The sequence below is a fragment of the Hyaena hyaena genome, unplaced genomic scaffold (assembly GCF_003009895.1).
Source record: "Hyaena hyaena isolate Hyena2069 unplaced genomic scaffold, ASM300989v1 scaffold_1, whole genome shotgun sequence".
Lineage (NCBI taxonomy): Eukaryota > Metazoa > Chordata > Mammalia > Carnivora > Hyaenidae > Hyaena > Hyaena hyaena.
The window spans coordinates 7,164,303-7,178,910 of NW_024080633.1; the positions used below are offsets into that span (position 1 = coordinate 7,164,303).

Below are 14,608 nucleotides of genomic sequence, written 5' to 3' on the forward strand. Positions count from 1 at the left end.
TTTTTTTTTTTTTAAATATTTTTTATTTATTTCTAGGAGAGAGAGAGAGACAGCGTGAGCAGGGGAGGGTCAGAGAGAGAGGGAGATACAGACTCTGAAACAGGCTCCAGGCTCCGAGCTGGCAGTCAGCACAGAGCCCGACGCGGGGCTCGAACCCACGAACCGCGAGATCATGACCTAAGCGAAAGTCGGACGCTTAACCACCTGAGCCCCCCACGCGCCCCGAGCTTGTAGCAGTTTCTAAAGCGTGGCGCTTAGTGAGGTTTTCCGATTAATCCACAGTGTGCAGGGAGTGTCCTCACGCTTGAGGCCTTCTTCGTGGGTAGGATTACGTCCTTGGGGTGGATCTCCCAGAAAAAAGATCAGGGGACACGCGGGGGAGTGTATTATGGACACGTGGGGACATCCTCTCTGTGGCTCTGCCTGCAGGTCAGCGGAGTTGGATATAACGGCAAAGGCGCCGTCTGTCTGTTACCCTCAAAGGAGGTCATTAAGGAGTTTAACAACGTCTCAGTGGGGAAGTTAGTAGAGGTGAGTGTCAGAGCCCCACGGTGGAAACAGACATTTAAAAGGAGCTGACGGGTATTCTCTCCAAAGTCCAAAGGGAGGAATCGCTATTGGACCAACTGGTTGGGGTGTGGCCCCGTGGCCCCAGGGGTCAGGCGTCACAGGGGCCCAGGAACAGATGGGAACATCTGTTAAGCCCTCCGTACTCCTCCCTGCCTGCTGGAGAGGCTTCAAAGAGGCGCCTTACCCAGTAGGTGTTCACTGAACTTGGCCAACAAACCTGTTCAATTGCTGATACGAGTCCTATTAGCCATACTCACGCCTCCCATACACCCAGTGCCCTCCGAGGTCCGAACCGAGCAGCCGTCTTCTAGAATATTTAGTGAGCTGTGAAGGTCCCACCTCACTGGTGCCGCTTAACTATGCAGAATGGTTCTGGAACATTCTGTAGCACCCCTTCGAGGCCGAGGATGGCCCTCTGATCTCAGTGTGCAGATTAAGAAACGGGCTCATAGAGGTGACGGGGGTGCCCGGGATCACCCAGCCAGTGAGGGGGGGAGCTAGGATTCACCCCCATGCTCGCTTTGTATGTCTGTTTCTTTTATTTTAAGTGTCCTTTTTAATTGAGAAGGACAGTCCTATACCACAGAACTCACCCCTGTAAATAAGGCGTACAGTTCAGTGGTTTTAGCGCCTTCACAAAGTTGTGCGGCCACTGCCACATCTGATGTCGGGGCAGTTTGTCACCCCGAGCTGGGACCCGAACCCACAGGGGGTCCCTCCGTTACCCCAGCGTCCCCATCACACCGCCTCGGGACCACAACGTTCAGCGGAGTCAGTGAAAACTCACTGTGTTTATTTTGGAGAGCGGGGACTCTGGTGTGTTTTGAAGAGTCAAACCTGCCCCTCACGCCCGCCCCGGCGCTCGCCCCCAGCACGGGCCAGGCCTTCACGTGTGGCTTGTTCACGTGCCTGAGTGAGCCCAGGACCCCGAGGGGTGCCAGCTCCGAATAGTAGCTACAGACATTCAGAACCCCCCCCCCCCGCAGGCGGGCTGTGCGGCCAACAACGCCGTCATCAGGAAAAACGCCGTGATAGGACAGCCCACGGAAGGCGCCCTGCTCGCCCTGGCAATGAAGGTAGGAGCCCCCGGACGGTCTGCGCCGGAGCGCGGTCTCTCGGGGCTGGATTAGGGGCGGAGTTCGGGCTCCTGCCTGGGGAAGCTTGGTAATAAGGGAGGAAGTGGCCCCAGACCTCCTTAGGCTGTCGCCGACTCGCGGAGGGGATGGGATCTGAGATGCCGTGTGGTTCTGGAACATTCTGCATGCCTCTAACCCTTCCCGGCAAGAATGCTCGGGCGCCCCGTGGCTCAGCCCCCATGGCGGTGCTGGGGAGACAGGAATGAGACCCACCGGCGGCCCCCGAGCTCATGTGGGAACACCCCTTCCTTTTAGGGCATGTGACTGATCGCAGGGCTCCGCGGTCAGCCCCCGAGGTTGTGACTTGGGGAAATGCCCCCACCCTGTGCCCAGAGCCGGGTGTGGGGCGGCTGCCCCGGGGGCTGGAGGGGCGGGCGGTGGGCCGCGAGGTGCCTGCCTTGTGCACAAATGGGAGGCGTGATCACACCCCTCCCAGAGGGGTACAAGCCCGCCTCGGGGGGCGTGTCCTGCACAGCTGCCCCTCCTCCTCCTCCTCAGCCCTCTGCCTGCTGCCTCTGGTGCTGGGGCCCCTCCGTCTGCCCTTCCTCCCATGGCTGCCTCGGGTTTACTGCCCTTCCCTGCTCATCCAGGCCCCCAGGATGGCTTCCCCGTCCCTCCCCCAGCCCCAGGCGCCCATCTCTGCCAGGTTCAGGCAGACTGTGCTGCAAGGGCAGGGGTGAGGCGGGGGAGAAGAGTCACCCTTTTAATAAGTCCCTGTAGGGGCGCCCGGGTGGCTCAGTTAAGTGTCTGACTCTGGCTCAGGTCATGATCTCGCGGTTTGAGTTCAAGCCCCACTTCGGGCTCTGTGTTGACAGCTCGGAGCCTGGAGCCTGTTTCAGATTCTGTGTCTCCCTCTCTCTCTGCCCCTCCCCTGCTCATGCTGTGCTTTCTCTCTCTCAAAAATAAATATTTTAAAAATTTTAAAAAAAATCCCTGTAACTGTAGGGGCACCTGAGTGGCTTAGTGGGTTGTGTCTGACTTTTAATTTAGGCTCAGGTCATGAGTTTGAGCCCCGTATCAGGCTCCATGCTGACAGCACAGAGCCTGCTTGGGATTCTCTCTCTGCCTTTCCCCTTCTCTCTCTCTCTCTCTCTCAAAATAAATAAACAAACAAACAGAAAGCCTCTCAGAGAGAGAGGGAGTCACAGACTGAAACAGGCTCCAGGCTCCGAGCTGGCAGTCAGCACAGAGCCCGACGCGGGGCTCGAACCCACGAACCGCGAGATCATGACCTAAGCGAAAGTCAGACGCTTAACCGACTAAGCCACCCAGGCGCCCCCAGAACCCTCTCTTCTTTACGTGTTACGCGGGCCTGAACGCCTAAGGGAGCCTGGTAACGGCTGACACGTACAAAGCGCCTCCCGTGACCGTGTGGCAGGCTCGGCGCTTATCACGTCCCTCCTCAAACCCGCCTCAGAGTTTAGGTCAGTGGCTCTGAACCGTCTCCCTGAATCAGTGCCTTGTTGGCTCCCCGGAGCTGCTGAAATCAAGGGCCGCAAACGGGGCGCCTGAAACAGCGGAGTTTACTGTGTCACAGCTCCTGAGATGGGGGCCTGGCCCCCCGCCCCTCCAACCGCGGCCAGTCGTCCTGGATGTGGACACACACTAATGGCCTCATCTTAACCGGCTTACGTCCCTCAGAGACCCTATTTCCAAATAAGACCGCGTTCACAGACACCGAGGGGTTAGGACTTCGGTGCGTCCGGTGGAGGGACTCGGTGCGAGTCACAAGACCCTCGGGAAGAGCCTTTTAAGACGTTTTTTGCCCCGATCACTCCCCGTGAGCTTTAATCCCACATAGAAACTGTGTGTGCGGGTACTGTGTGTATATATGTGGCTTATATATAAAGGAGTAGATTTTTGCCCCCTAAGAATCCATTTTCACCTGTTGCAGGGGGAGGGAGGCATGGGATGCATGGGTCGGGACTGGTATACAGTTGGGGAAACTGAGGCTCGGAGATGGCAAGTACCTGGCCCGAAAACTGTCCACGAATGTGAGGCCTGGCAAGGACCCCGGGCTGTCACAGCAGGCCACCCCACCGACCAGGCATTCTTTTGGGGGAAATTGCTACATCTTTCAGTCCGAAACGTTTCTCCTGGAAGGAGCCCACAGGCTTTTGTTTCTGAGCACGTTTTAGCCAGAAGCTGCTGCAAAAGGACCAGCTGGTTCTGCCCTGGGACCAGAGAAAGGAGACTCCCCCCCCCCCCCCCCCCCCACCCCCCCGCCAGTGGAACGTTGGAAAGCAGGTGGCCTTTCTCTGCGAGCTAAATGCTTTGATTTCTCATCCGCCGGAAATGGTTTGAATAATGAATAACAGAAGTGGGCTGAGCTTTGCATAGAGACTGGTTTAGGATAACTCACGAGGGGCACTGCCTTTGATTTTCCTAGATGGACTTAGGGGATATTAAAGATTCATACGTGAGGAAAAAAGAGATTCCGTTCAGCTCGGAGCAGAAGTGGATGGCAGTAAAGTGCAGCCCCAAGAATGAGGTGAGTTTTCTTCTCTGCCCCTTCCCACCCTCTCCCCGACACCCCAAAGAGAGCAAAATACAGGTGCGAGGCGGGGAGGGTTGAAAGCTCCCCCCTGCTTCTGCGGAGTTTCAAGTCCATGAGCGTACACTCAATAGCAATTAGACTTTCCAAACGGTAGTTGACAAAGCGGGCTTCCCAGGCCAGCAGCACCCCGTGGGGATCGGTTAAAAATGCAAATTCTCAGGCCCACCAAGAACTCCTGAGTCCGAAATCTCAGGAGCGGGAGCCAGTGGGAAGCTGTGCGTGCCGGGAGTTCCGATGCGTGCGCCCGCCCTTGCCAGCAACGCTCTTGCTCACTCGGAGGTCCGTTCTTCACATCCCGGTGCCGAGCTCTTGACAAGTATGAGTGCCTTTGACCGTCACCGGGTGGGGACAGTCCTGCATGCCTGCAGGGGGTCAGGAGGCACATCCCAGCACCCACCACAGAGGGTGTGACCTGTGAGCTCCTGCGTCACACACGCACCCTTGTGTGCAGCACCTTCGTATCTTTTTTCCTCACCAAAGACAATAGTGATACATTCCCGTGGAAATAAATTATAGAAACGTGACTTAAATATGGAAAGTCCATCTGATCCCGCCCTTCTTCCCTCCCGACCCATCACCTCCCCAAGGCAACCCCCCTCAACAGTCTGGGATGGAATATTCCAGGTTCTAAACACGTTTATGACAACACATGGTTTTAAAACAGGGTCGTGCGGTATAAGCATCTAATTCGCTTCTCTCCCTTACAGGGATGCCTCAGGCATCTTTCTGTATTGGTTCACGCAGGCTCACGGCCCGCCTGCCATGGGCGCTCAGGCGCCGTGCTAACCGGGGACAGAGTGTGACCCGCACTGGCAGGTGCCTTCCGCGCGGACCTCACCGTGGCAGGGGACAGAGCCTAACGAATGTGCGGGAAAACAGGCTCGTTTGGGTTCACTTTTAGGAGTCACATGCAGGGGCGAACAAAACAGAAACGGCACCTGCCCTTGGGACGCAACACTCCCGATTTAAATAGCAGTCTAGCGATCCGTGCCACACGTAAAGGCATCCTGGTGGCCTTGGTGTGACTGATTAACGGAATGTATGGGGCGCTCTCAGTGACGTTAACAAGGGACTTAACATACAGCACGCGTGCGGATCAAAGATCAGCCTCAGCCCTTTTATGGGCAACGTGGTGGCCCCTCGTGTGGCTTTCTGTCATTTATCTAACCTGTCCTGTACTGGGGAGCAGTAACAATCCGCTATAAATAACCCCGCCCTGAACATCTCTGTGTGCGTGAGGTGACAGTCACCAGACGGCCCTACAATCCCAGGATGGCGGGCTTTTTTCTTGTCTTTCTTTTCCAAGGACCAGGAAGACATTTACTTCATGAAGGGGGCCTTCGAGGAAGTGATTAATTACTGTACCATGTACAACCACGGAGGCATCTCCCTGCCACTGACGCCCCAGCAGAGAGCCTTCTGCCAGCAGGAGGAGAAGAAGATGGGGTCGCTTGGCCTGCGGGGTCAGTACCTCTTACCCCCCAGCCCCGCGCTTTAAGTTTGCACGTGACATTGACCCTTCAGGTGCACGAATGCGGGGTCCTTGGGAAGGGGATCGGTCAGAACTGCAGTCAGGATCATGCTAATGAAAGTAAAGCAAGTGTGGAATTCAGGGTCACGTGAAAGGCAGGAGCCCCCCCCCCCCGCACCCCCTCCCCCACACCCATCTCCGCCACCAAATGACACGCGTTAGTCCCGACGCGGCTCGTGTGTGTGAGGACGGCCGGAGCCTCCCTCCTGAGTTTTCTGCCGGACGAGTGAGGCATCCCACAGACACCAGTGTTCCCGATCGGTCGTCTTTCTCACCCCCTGTGGGAAAACCCGCAGCTCTTCTCAACCAAGGTAGACGTCCTTGGCTGGTTCCAGTTTCCCGCACCAGGGACAGAGCCTTCCCTGGTGAGCGGAACGTGAACACGCCTGTTTCCCACGCTGCCATTGGTCAGCCTGGCCCTTTTCAGAAGAAGTATTTGAAAACGCTCCTGAACGCTGGGATTCCCTCTCTGGGGAGAGTGAGAAGCCTTGGGCTGGGTCTCGGTTGCCTTGGTTTTTCCCTTCGGGAAAACAGAAATGATCCATTGGTAGCAGCTTGCCGGCAGGTGTACGGGGTGGGATGTCACAGTTTGCTGAGGCCGAGCTTAGCAGGGCCGGGGTAGGGGGGTTACCTGCACCTGGTCCCGTGGAACCAAAGTCTCACTTTCTGCCGCTCCCAGCGTCCCTCCATTTCTCCCTGCGGTTGGCCGACCCCTGGGAACATCTTTGGCTTCCTTTCCTGGTCCGGGAACATTGTGCCCAAGCCCCCCTCGGGCCTTGGAGGGGCCCGGCTGACCGGGGACGCCCTCGGCCCACGGTGGACCTTCGTGGCTCTTGGTCTCTCCTCAGTGCTGGCCCTGGCTTCCGGACCCGAGCTGGGGAGGCTGACTTTCCTGGGTCTCGTCGGAATCATCGACCCTCCGCGGGCCGGCGTGAAGGAGGCCATGCAGGTCCTCTGTCAGTCGGGCGTGTCCGTGAAGATGATAACGGGAGATGCTGTGGAGACGGCGTCAGCCATAGGTGAGCGGGGCGCGGTGGGCGCCGGGCGGGGAGCGGGGCCGCCCCGTGGGGCAGGGCACCACAGCCCACCTGCCGTGTGCACACAGAGACTCTGGGTTCATGGAGCGGCGCCCCCCCCCATCAGAGATGGTCGTCTCTAATACATCGGCAGGTCCTCCAAAGGGGGCAGACCTCCCGTGTGCGGCGGGCCTCTCAGCCATGACCTTGACCTCACTGCCTCTTCCCAGGCAGCATCGTTGCCAGCGCCGGGTTCTGGTCCGGTTCCGTGTGCCCTGGGCGGGCCACTGAACACCCTGGCCTCCAGGCTCTTCTCCCTCGGGGGGGGGCCGCCACCCTCCTCCTCTCACTCTTCTTCCTCATGTCTGGTTCTCCCTGCTCTGTCCCATGGCGCCCAGTGCTCTGAAAGCCTCAGAAACTCTAGACTCAGACAAAACCCCGTCGGGTTCCAGTATCGCCGCTCAGCATCTCTGGGACCTGGGGGGGTCGGGGGACGTCACTCCCCGCCGTTTCCTCATCTTTCAAGCAGGGATAATAAGGTCTGTGGATGGAATGGGCATCATGTAACGTAGCAGGTGCTCGGCGGGGGGTAGCCATCGTGGCTTTGCTCTGCTCATCGTCTGCAGCCCAGGCAGGGGCTGGTGTCAGGCAGGGGGAGTGAGGGGCAGGAGCGAGCCCTCAGCGCGGGCTCTGCACACCACGCAGGAAGGAATATCGGCTTGTGCAACGGGACGCTGAAAGCCATGTCCGGGGAAGAGGTGGACAGTATGGAGCCGAAGGAGCTGGCTGACCATGTCGGGAAGGTGGGGTCCTCCCAGGGGGGCCGCGGGGGGATGGGTGGGGGCAGTTCCAGCTCCAAGTTCACGGACTCTTCTTCTGCGCCTCTGTACCCAGGTATCGGTCTTCTTCAGAACCAGCCCAAAGCACAAGCTCAAAATCATCAAGGTGAGCTGTGCCTCATGCGTCCATTGGGGTCAGTTCAGGGTGGTGGCTGTGCCCCGGGGTGGGGGTGGGGGGTCCTGGGTCCAAGCTGGCACCAGCCTTGGCCGTCCTCAAGTCGTGCTTCCGTCTCTGGGTCCAGGACAGCTGCCCCAGCCCCTGGGAAGGGGAGAGCGGGGTGACCTTTGCCACACACACCAGAGACCGGGGCAGGAATTGGGGGTGGGGGAGCGCGGAGGGAAGAATAAAAAGCGGGTGGCCTCTGTTAGTCGAGTGCTCTGGCCTTATTCCTATTACTGAACTCCGGGCCTCAGGGTCCCAGTCTGTAAACTGGGGGTAGGATGAATGACATCAGCCAGTTCACAAGGCGAGTGAGGATTACGGGAGGCTGGGCGGTGAGGCTCTGGGCACACGGCGGGTGCCCCGTGGAGAGGGGACGTGATTCTCTGCCCGCGCCTGGGCGAGGGCCCTGCCGGCGCTGGGTCCTCCACGTGAGCACCTGAACGTCCGCTCTCGGGGCGCCTGGGGGGCTCGGCCAGTTAAGCATCCAACTTCAGCTCAGGTCGTGATCTCACAGTTTGTGAGGTCAGGCCCCACGTCAGGCTCTGTGCTGACAGCTCAGACCCCGCGTTGGATCCTCTGCCTTCCTCTCTGCTCCTCCCTTGCTCTCTCTCTCAAAATAAGTGAATTTTTTAAAAAAGAAAAAAGACAATGTGCTTTTTAGCTCTGTGCTTTTATTCTTTATGCTGTTTGGGGGTTTTTAGTTCTAGGGAGTCAGTCTCCATGCAAGTTATTCCTAAGAGGAAACATTAATACTTCTGGGGCACCACATGGCCTCAGGGTAAGTTGTTGACTTCTGTTTGTTAGTGGAGAACACGGAATGAGCCCGCGCAAGGGTGGGCGCGGTCACACCCGCGGGCCTAGTGCAGGCTCTCCTAGGAGAGACAGCCGCCCCCACTTGGCAGATGGACAAGCTGAGGCTCAGAGGTTCGGGGCTTGCCTGGTTCCCACAGCGGGTGCAGGTGGGGCTGGGACTCAGACTCGGGCCAGCTGACTCGAGAGAGAGGCCTCCGCCGTCAGCCATGCAGTAAGAGAGGCACAGCCTCCAGAGGGGAGGAAGTTTCTGGAAGGGCTGCAGCCTTCACTCACCTCCTGTCTCCCAAGGCTTTGCAGGAATCGGGGGCCATCGTGGCCATGACCGGGGACGGCGTGAATGACGCAGTCGCCCTGAAGTCTGCGGACATCGGGATCGCCATGGGGCAGGCGGGGACAGACGTGAGCAAAGAGGCTGCCGCCATGATCCTGGTGGATGACGACTTCTCGGCCATCATGTAAGTGGTTCCGTGAGTGTTGTTCAGCCCACGGTCACCGGCTGCTAGGGAGACAGATGTCCCCAGGTCTGCACCACACTTAAAGCAGGGGGTGCAGGGCGCAGGGGGTGCTCCAGACCGTGCAGCAGACGCAGTGCACAGCCTGCGGGTGCGTCTCACGGGAAGCGGGTCAGGTGCACGGGCGGAGGCAGGCACCCGTGCGGGGAAACGCTAGGCCCCAGACCCCAGCTGCCCACGGCAAGGGCAGGGGAGCCATTCAACACCACGTTCTGAGAAACATTTTAAAGACGCAGGGAAGCCCTCACACTGTGATGGTAAGTGGGAAACAACGAAGAGTGAGTATGTGCGGTCTGAGGCGAGGGCCGTGCGTGTGCGTACATTTCACACGCTGAGAGCCGGGGCGGGAGTGTCTGTGGGTTGTTCGCGCCGATCGGATCTCACGCTTCCGAGATTACAAAACGCCTGTTTTCCTCTTTTCTTTGTTTCCTTAATGAATTTGCCTTCCCTCTAGCTCTCATTTTAATTTGTTCTAATTAAGACTTTATTCATAAATACATTATGATCACAGGGGGATTGGCAGAGGAGTCTTGCTACGCCTGGTATCAAAAATCTGAAAATTGAAGTTTGGTGTGATTTTTGACTTTATAGGGGAGTCTTTTCTTTGTAAATGGATTCGCCTTAGGAGTCCTAAGCCCACTTCCCCCTTAGTTTAAAAAAAAAAAAGGCCTAAGATGCAGTTAATAAATAAGTCTAATTTTAGTTCTTTTGCAAAAAAAATTCGTAGGAAAAAAGTTTTCTGCATTAGTGACTCAAGATCAAGTTCTTTAAGGGACTTTTGCAGAGTTTTCTAAAAATACCGAGGGTGGCGGTTTCAGCCCCCTAACTCTCGCCCTCCGTGTCACACACCTGGGTCTAATCAGCGGGTCCAAGTGGCTCTGCTGTGCCTCTCGTCACCAGTGACTCTGCGTTGCATTCAGTGCTCAGGAGTCCAGGCGCGGGCTGGAGAATAATCCGCTGTCTTCGCACAGAAGGGACATCGCAGCCACCAGTGCCGGTCAGGACACCACCATCCTGTGCAGCCAGCGAGGGGCCCTCTTTGTGACACACACTCTGTCCCCTCTTGCAGGAATGCGGTGGAGGAAGGCAAGGGGATTTTTCATAACATCAAAAACTTTGTCCGGTTTCAGCTGAGCACGTAAGTGGAGGCCGGCGTCTCTGAGGGCTGTCGGGGCTGCGTGTGCGTCCGGCGCGCAGCCGTCGACGGTGCCCCGCGTGTGCCCCGCAGGAGTATCTCGGCCCTGAGCCTCATCACTCTGTCCACCGTGTGCAAGCTGCCCAGCCCCCTCAACGCCATGCAGATCCTGTGGATCAACATCATCATGGACGGGCCGCCAGCGCAGAGGTGAGGCGCCCGGCTGCCGGCGAGGCTCTGCCCACCCCTGCATGGAGTAGGGGACGCTGCAGGGAAGACAGCCTGCGGGATGCCCTGGGAGGAGGCGCCTGCGTGGGGTGAGAGTGGGGGTGCTCCCTGGGTCCCTGCATGGCTCAGGCCCTCTCTTCACGTCACCATCTCTGAGATGTCCTCCGTGTTTACTCCAACAGCAGCCTCCTGGCTCTCACTCAAAGTCTCCTTTTGACCCTGCTTTATTTTTCCCTGGAGAAAAAAATACACACATACGTCCTTGTTTATCTGGTTATGACCCCTCTCTCCCGTGTGCCAAGGTTTGGGGTTTGTTCCCTGAAGCGTCCCCAGCTCCTAAAAGGGTGCTTGGCACACAGTAGGTGGTCAGCGAGTCATTTGCTGGGTGGATGGATGAGACCGGAGTGGTAGGGGAGCTGAATGGTGCACGAGAGAGGGTCCCCTTTGGGGGCAGGGAGACAGATGTCCATGAGCAAGCAGGGTGCTGTGTGAGCACACGGTACATGCTGTTTATTGTACAGGTGATATATATATTATATATCACATACCACCCACATATAACACACATGTATGTGTGCGATACGTATTATATACATTACAATTATTCAACCGTCACAATTATAGCTGCTGAGGGCCCGGGTCCCACTTTGTCCCTCCACGCCCAGTGGGAGGGTCCCTCGTCACATGCCGGGCACAGGCCAGGAGTGAAGGGGTGTGTAGCCCGCTTACTCCGTGCCCCGCGCCCCGTCTTCTGCTGGTCTACCCCGGTCCCGCTGTTTCACAGTCAGCTGATGGCGGGGGTCCCTCAGTGGATGGGGGAGCCCTGTGGTGGGCAGAGTTTCTCCAGCCCTCTGGGCGCCCCCTGGTGATGGAAACTGCGTGATCGTGAGGGGTGCCAGGACCGCCGTGTGGGCGGCTCGGGGTGGTTTTCCTCCGCCAAGCTCAGGGACGGGTGGATGGCTGCCCCTGGGACCCAGGCTCGTGGCGGGAGGGTGGGGGGGGGCAGAGGATGTGAGGGGCGGGCTTCCGGCAAGGACAGGGAGGTCCCCGTAGGAGTGGGGCCAGCCCAGGCTCCTGGCGACAGCCCGGGGGCACGTGGCCAAAGCCCCCTCCTCGCTGTGTCTGGTTTCCTAAAATGACCTTTCCCAGTGGTTGACGTCAAGGTCCCTTGTCCTGTCCAAGCAGCTTGGGGGTGGAGCCGGTTGACGACGACGCGCTCCGCCAGCCACCGCGGAACATCAAGGACACCATCCTCAGCAGAGCCCTGGTCCTGAAAACCCTGCTGTCGGCCGCTGTCATCATCAGCGGGACCCTCTTCATCTTCTGGAAAGAGGTGAGCCGAGTCCTCACTGCCTCACGCGGCCGGTATTTGCTGAGCCCTGTGGTGGGAGCCTCGCAGCTGGCTGTGCGCCAAGCACGGAGGACACTCCTCGCCCACCCCCCGGGTGCATGGGGCTCCGGCTCTGACCAGGGACACACGTGCACGGGGGGGGGGGGGGGGCTGTCGCTGAAGGGAAGGGGGAGAAGGTGGAAGAACAGGCCCCCCGGCAGGGAAAAGAAACCCGAGGTCCCTGACACTTTCCATCGTCACCAGGAAACAATTGCAATCTGTTAAAAGGAAGTCCCGTCTTGTTCCCTGGAGGTGATTATTTGAGGGACCTTACGGGTCACCCTGTGGTGGCTCAGGTGGCCCCCGTGCCGCACGCTGTGCTCGCGGTGGAGAACCAGGCACGGCCAAGTGCGGGAAGCGGGGACAGGACACGGGACCCCTGCACATCTCAGTTTCTCTCCAGCCCTGCCTCCCCCCCGAAGGAGCGGCTTTGCTTTCCCCAAATTGGCACCTGCGTTATGAAGGGACCTTCTCTTTACCTGTGCAGGGTTCAGGTGGGGGCAGGGGGGCAGCTCGGAGTCCTGAGTTCGTGGGTCCGGGACACTCCCCCGTTACTCCAGCTGCCCCCAGCCTGGGGGTCGGTTCCTGGTGGAGCCGCTGTCTGCTGGGTGGCCCGGGCCCGCCCACCCTGTGCCTCCGTCTTCCAGATCCCCGCCGACAAGGCGAGCACCCCGCGCACCACGACCATGACCTTCACCTGCTTCGTGTTCTTCGACCTCTTCAACGCCTTGACCTGCCGCTCCCAGGTGAGCCCCGGGCTGCCCTCCGCTCCCTTCCCGGCAGGACTCGGCCACTAACGCCGCAGCCCGGGTGGGCGTCCGTAAGCGTCGCCAGCTGTGCTGTGGCCTGTGACCCGGCCGACACGCGCCCTTCTCCCTGCACAGACCAAGCTGATATTTGAGATCGGCTTCCTGCGGAACCCCATGTTCCTGTACTCGGTGCTGGGCTCCCTTCTGGGGCAGCTGGCCGTGATTTACATCCCGCCCCTGCAGAAGGTCTTCCAGACGGAGAACCTGGGTGCCCTCGGTGAGTGGGGGGGAAGGGGGACATGAGGGGCAACAGAGGCGGACGTGCAGGTTCACAGATGCAAAGTCCCTAAGTGTGCCCGGCCAGCCGCCCTGATGGGGGCGTGGAGCACACGGGGAACCAGAGGACGAGGCACCTCCACCAGGAAGGCCACCAAGGGCCTCCCGGTCCCCCTGTCCCAGGTCTGGCAGCTCCGAGCCCCCACAGCACGTACGGCATGGCCCGGGGGCTGCGCCACAGTGGGCGACAGTCTGGGCTCACTCTGCCCCCGCTGGCAGGGGTCTAGTGGGTCTTGGTGACTCACTGACCTCAAGACAGGGAGCAGCCACCCAGCAGCTCTTGCTAAAAAAGTGAATTAACGACCGCGGCTGTCCGGGGCCCTGAGCCCGCCTGCCCTGGTATAGAATCCTGGGGCGCCCCCCCCCCAGATCCAGCCTCTTCCATGTGACCTGCCCGGTACCCTGGCCACCTCTGCCCGACGCTGAGATGACAGCACAAGTGGGAGGGGGGGAGGGGACAGGGCACCTGAGCAGCAGCACTGACCGGGGCCACTTGCGGGGCGGGGAGGCCCGGGTACGTCCACAGGTCGTAACACGGGCCAGTTGGAGGTGGTGGGCACAGTGCTCAGAGCCCCGAAGGTGGGGGGGGGGGAGGGTCCACCCTCAGGCAGATGGGGTGAGGGTCCTGTTACAGCTGGAGGCGGTCACGCACCCCCACCCCTGCCCTGAGCCACCTGGAGAGCTGCAGGGGCAACTGCCCCTCCCGGGAGGGGAAGGTCCGCTCCACCCCCCTCACCCCTGGGTTCTCTCTGACTAAAGACAAGACATAAGGAAGGGAGCTCGGGGTGGGGGGGGGGACATCCCATGCTCTGACCCCCATTTTCTTCTCACCTTTTTGCAGATTTGTTGCTTTTAACCGGACTGGCTTCCTCCGTGTTCGTTTTCTCAGAGCTCCTCAAGCTTTGCGAAAAGTTCTGCTCCAGAGCCGGCAACGCCCAGACTCGCCGGGAAGATGTATAGCGGCCCTGCCTGCGCAAAATCCCCGAAGAATCTCTATTTTTATGTGAAGCTGGGCCTCCCCCAGCCCCCCTTCCGAGGGATGCTCTTAGGACACCGCTAGGGCCGGTTAGGTCCCTCACTTCATCCGCCTCTTGGGAAGCCAGCAGGGGGCCGAGGGGGGGGCCACACAGAAACACTCGCTATTTATTAAATCACAGTGATTTTTATTCTCCGTGTCTGCCTGCATGTTTGTGCCCCCGGCAGCCCCGGCCCGAGGAGGATCCAGGGTCCCAGCGCAGGGCCAGCGCCTCTGCTCCCTGTGAAGGGGGGGCGTGGAGCCGTTTTGTTAAGGGCTCTGCCAGCATCGGCTGTTTGTCCTACAGGTGGGGGGGGCGGGGGGGGGGTAGGGTTAACCCTAACCCACACCCACACAGCCTTTCGTCTACAACCCACCGCATCTGGGGCGAGAAACAGGCCCCGATGGCCTCAGTGAAGGGCTCCTCGGGACCCAGGGTGCTTCCCAGCTGCCTGAGCACGAACCCAGGGCTGTTCGTACAACAGACCTGCCCCCCCCCCAGTTATCAGCCTTTTCCAGAAAAACCCAACCAACGGGCGGGGGGTGGGGGGCAGAGACTTGTTTTATGAAACTGACTCACGCGAGTGTCAGGCCGGCCCATCCCCCGTGTTCGGGGCA

The 14,608-nt window shown here is 59.3% G+C and overlaps 1 protein-coding gene across 1 annotated transcript in view; it reads left to right on the top strand.

Moving 5' to 3' along the window:
* The window catches only part of ATP2C2 (ATPase secretory pathway Ca2+ transporting 2), a 66,459-nt gene extending 52,318 nt beyond the window's left edge, over positions 1 to 14,141 (top strand). The window contains exons 14-27 of the mRNA XM_039227321.1: positions 430 to 531; positions 1,557 to 1,646; positions 4,096 to 4,197; positions 5,570 to 5,726; positions 6,643 to 6,813; positions 7,516 to 7,613; positions 7,705 to 7,755; positions 8,914 to 9,080; positions 10,207 to 10,275; positions 10,366 to 10,482; positions 11,686 to 11,833; positions 12,538 to 12,636; positions 12,775 to 12,916; positions 13,817 to 14,141. Of these exons, the coding sequence (XP_039083252.1) occupies positions 430 to 531; positions 1,557 to 1,646; positions 4,096 to 4,197; positions 5,570 to 5,726; positions 6,643 to 6,813; positions 7,516 to 7,613; positions 7,705 to 7,755; positions 8,914 to 9,080; positions 10,207 to 10,275; positions 10,366 to 10,482; positions 11,686 to 11,833; positions 12,538 to 12,636; positions 12,775 to 12,916; positions 13,817 to 13,935 (1,632 nt within the window). The 3' untranslated portion in view covers positions 13,936 to 14,141. The remainder of the gene's footprint in view (positions 1 to 429; positions 532 to 1,556; positions 1,647 to 4,095; positions 4,198 to 5,569; positions 5,727 to 6,642; positions 6,814 to 7,515; positions 7,614 to 7,704; positions 7,756 to 8,913; positions 9,081 to 10,206; positions 10,276 to 10,365; positions 10,483 to 11,685; positions 11,834 to 12,537; positions 12,637 to 12,774; positions 12,917 to 13,816) is intronic.
* Positions 14,142 to 14,608: the final 467 nt, after the last annotated feature.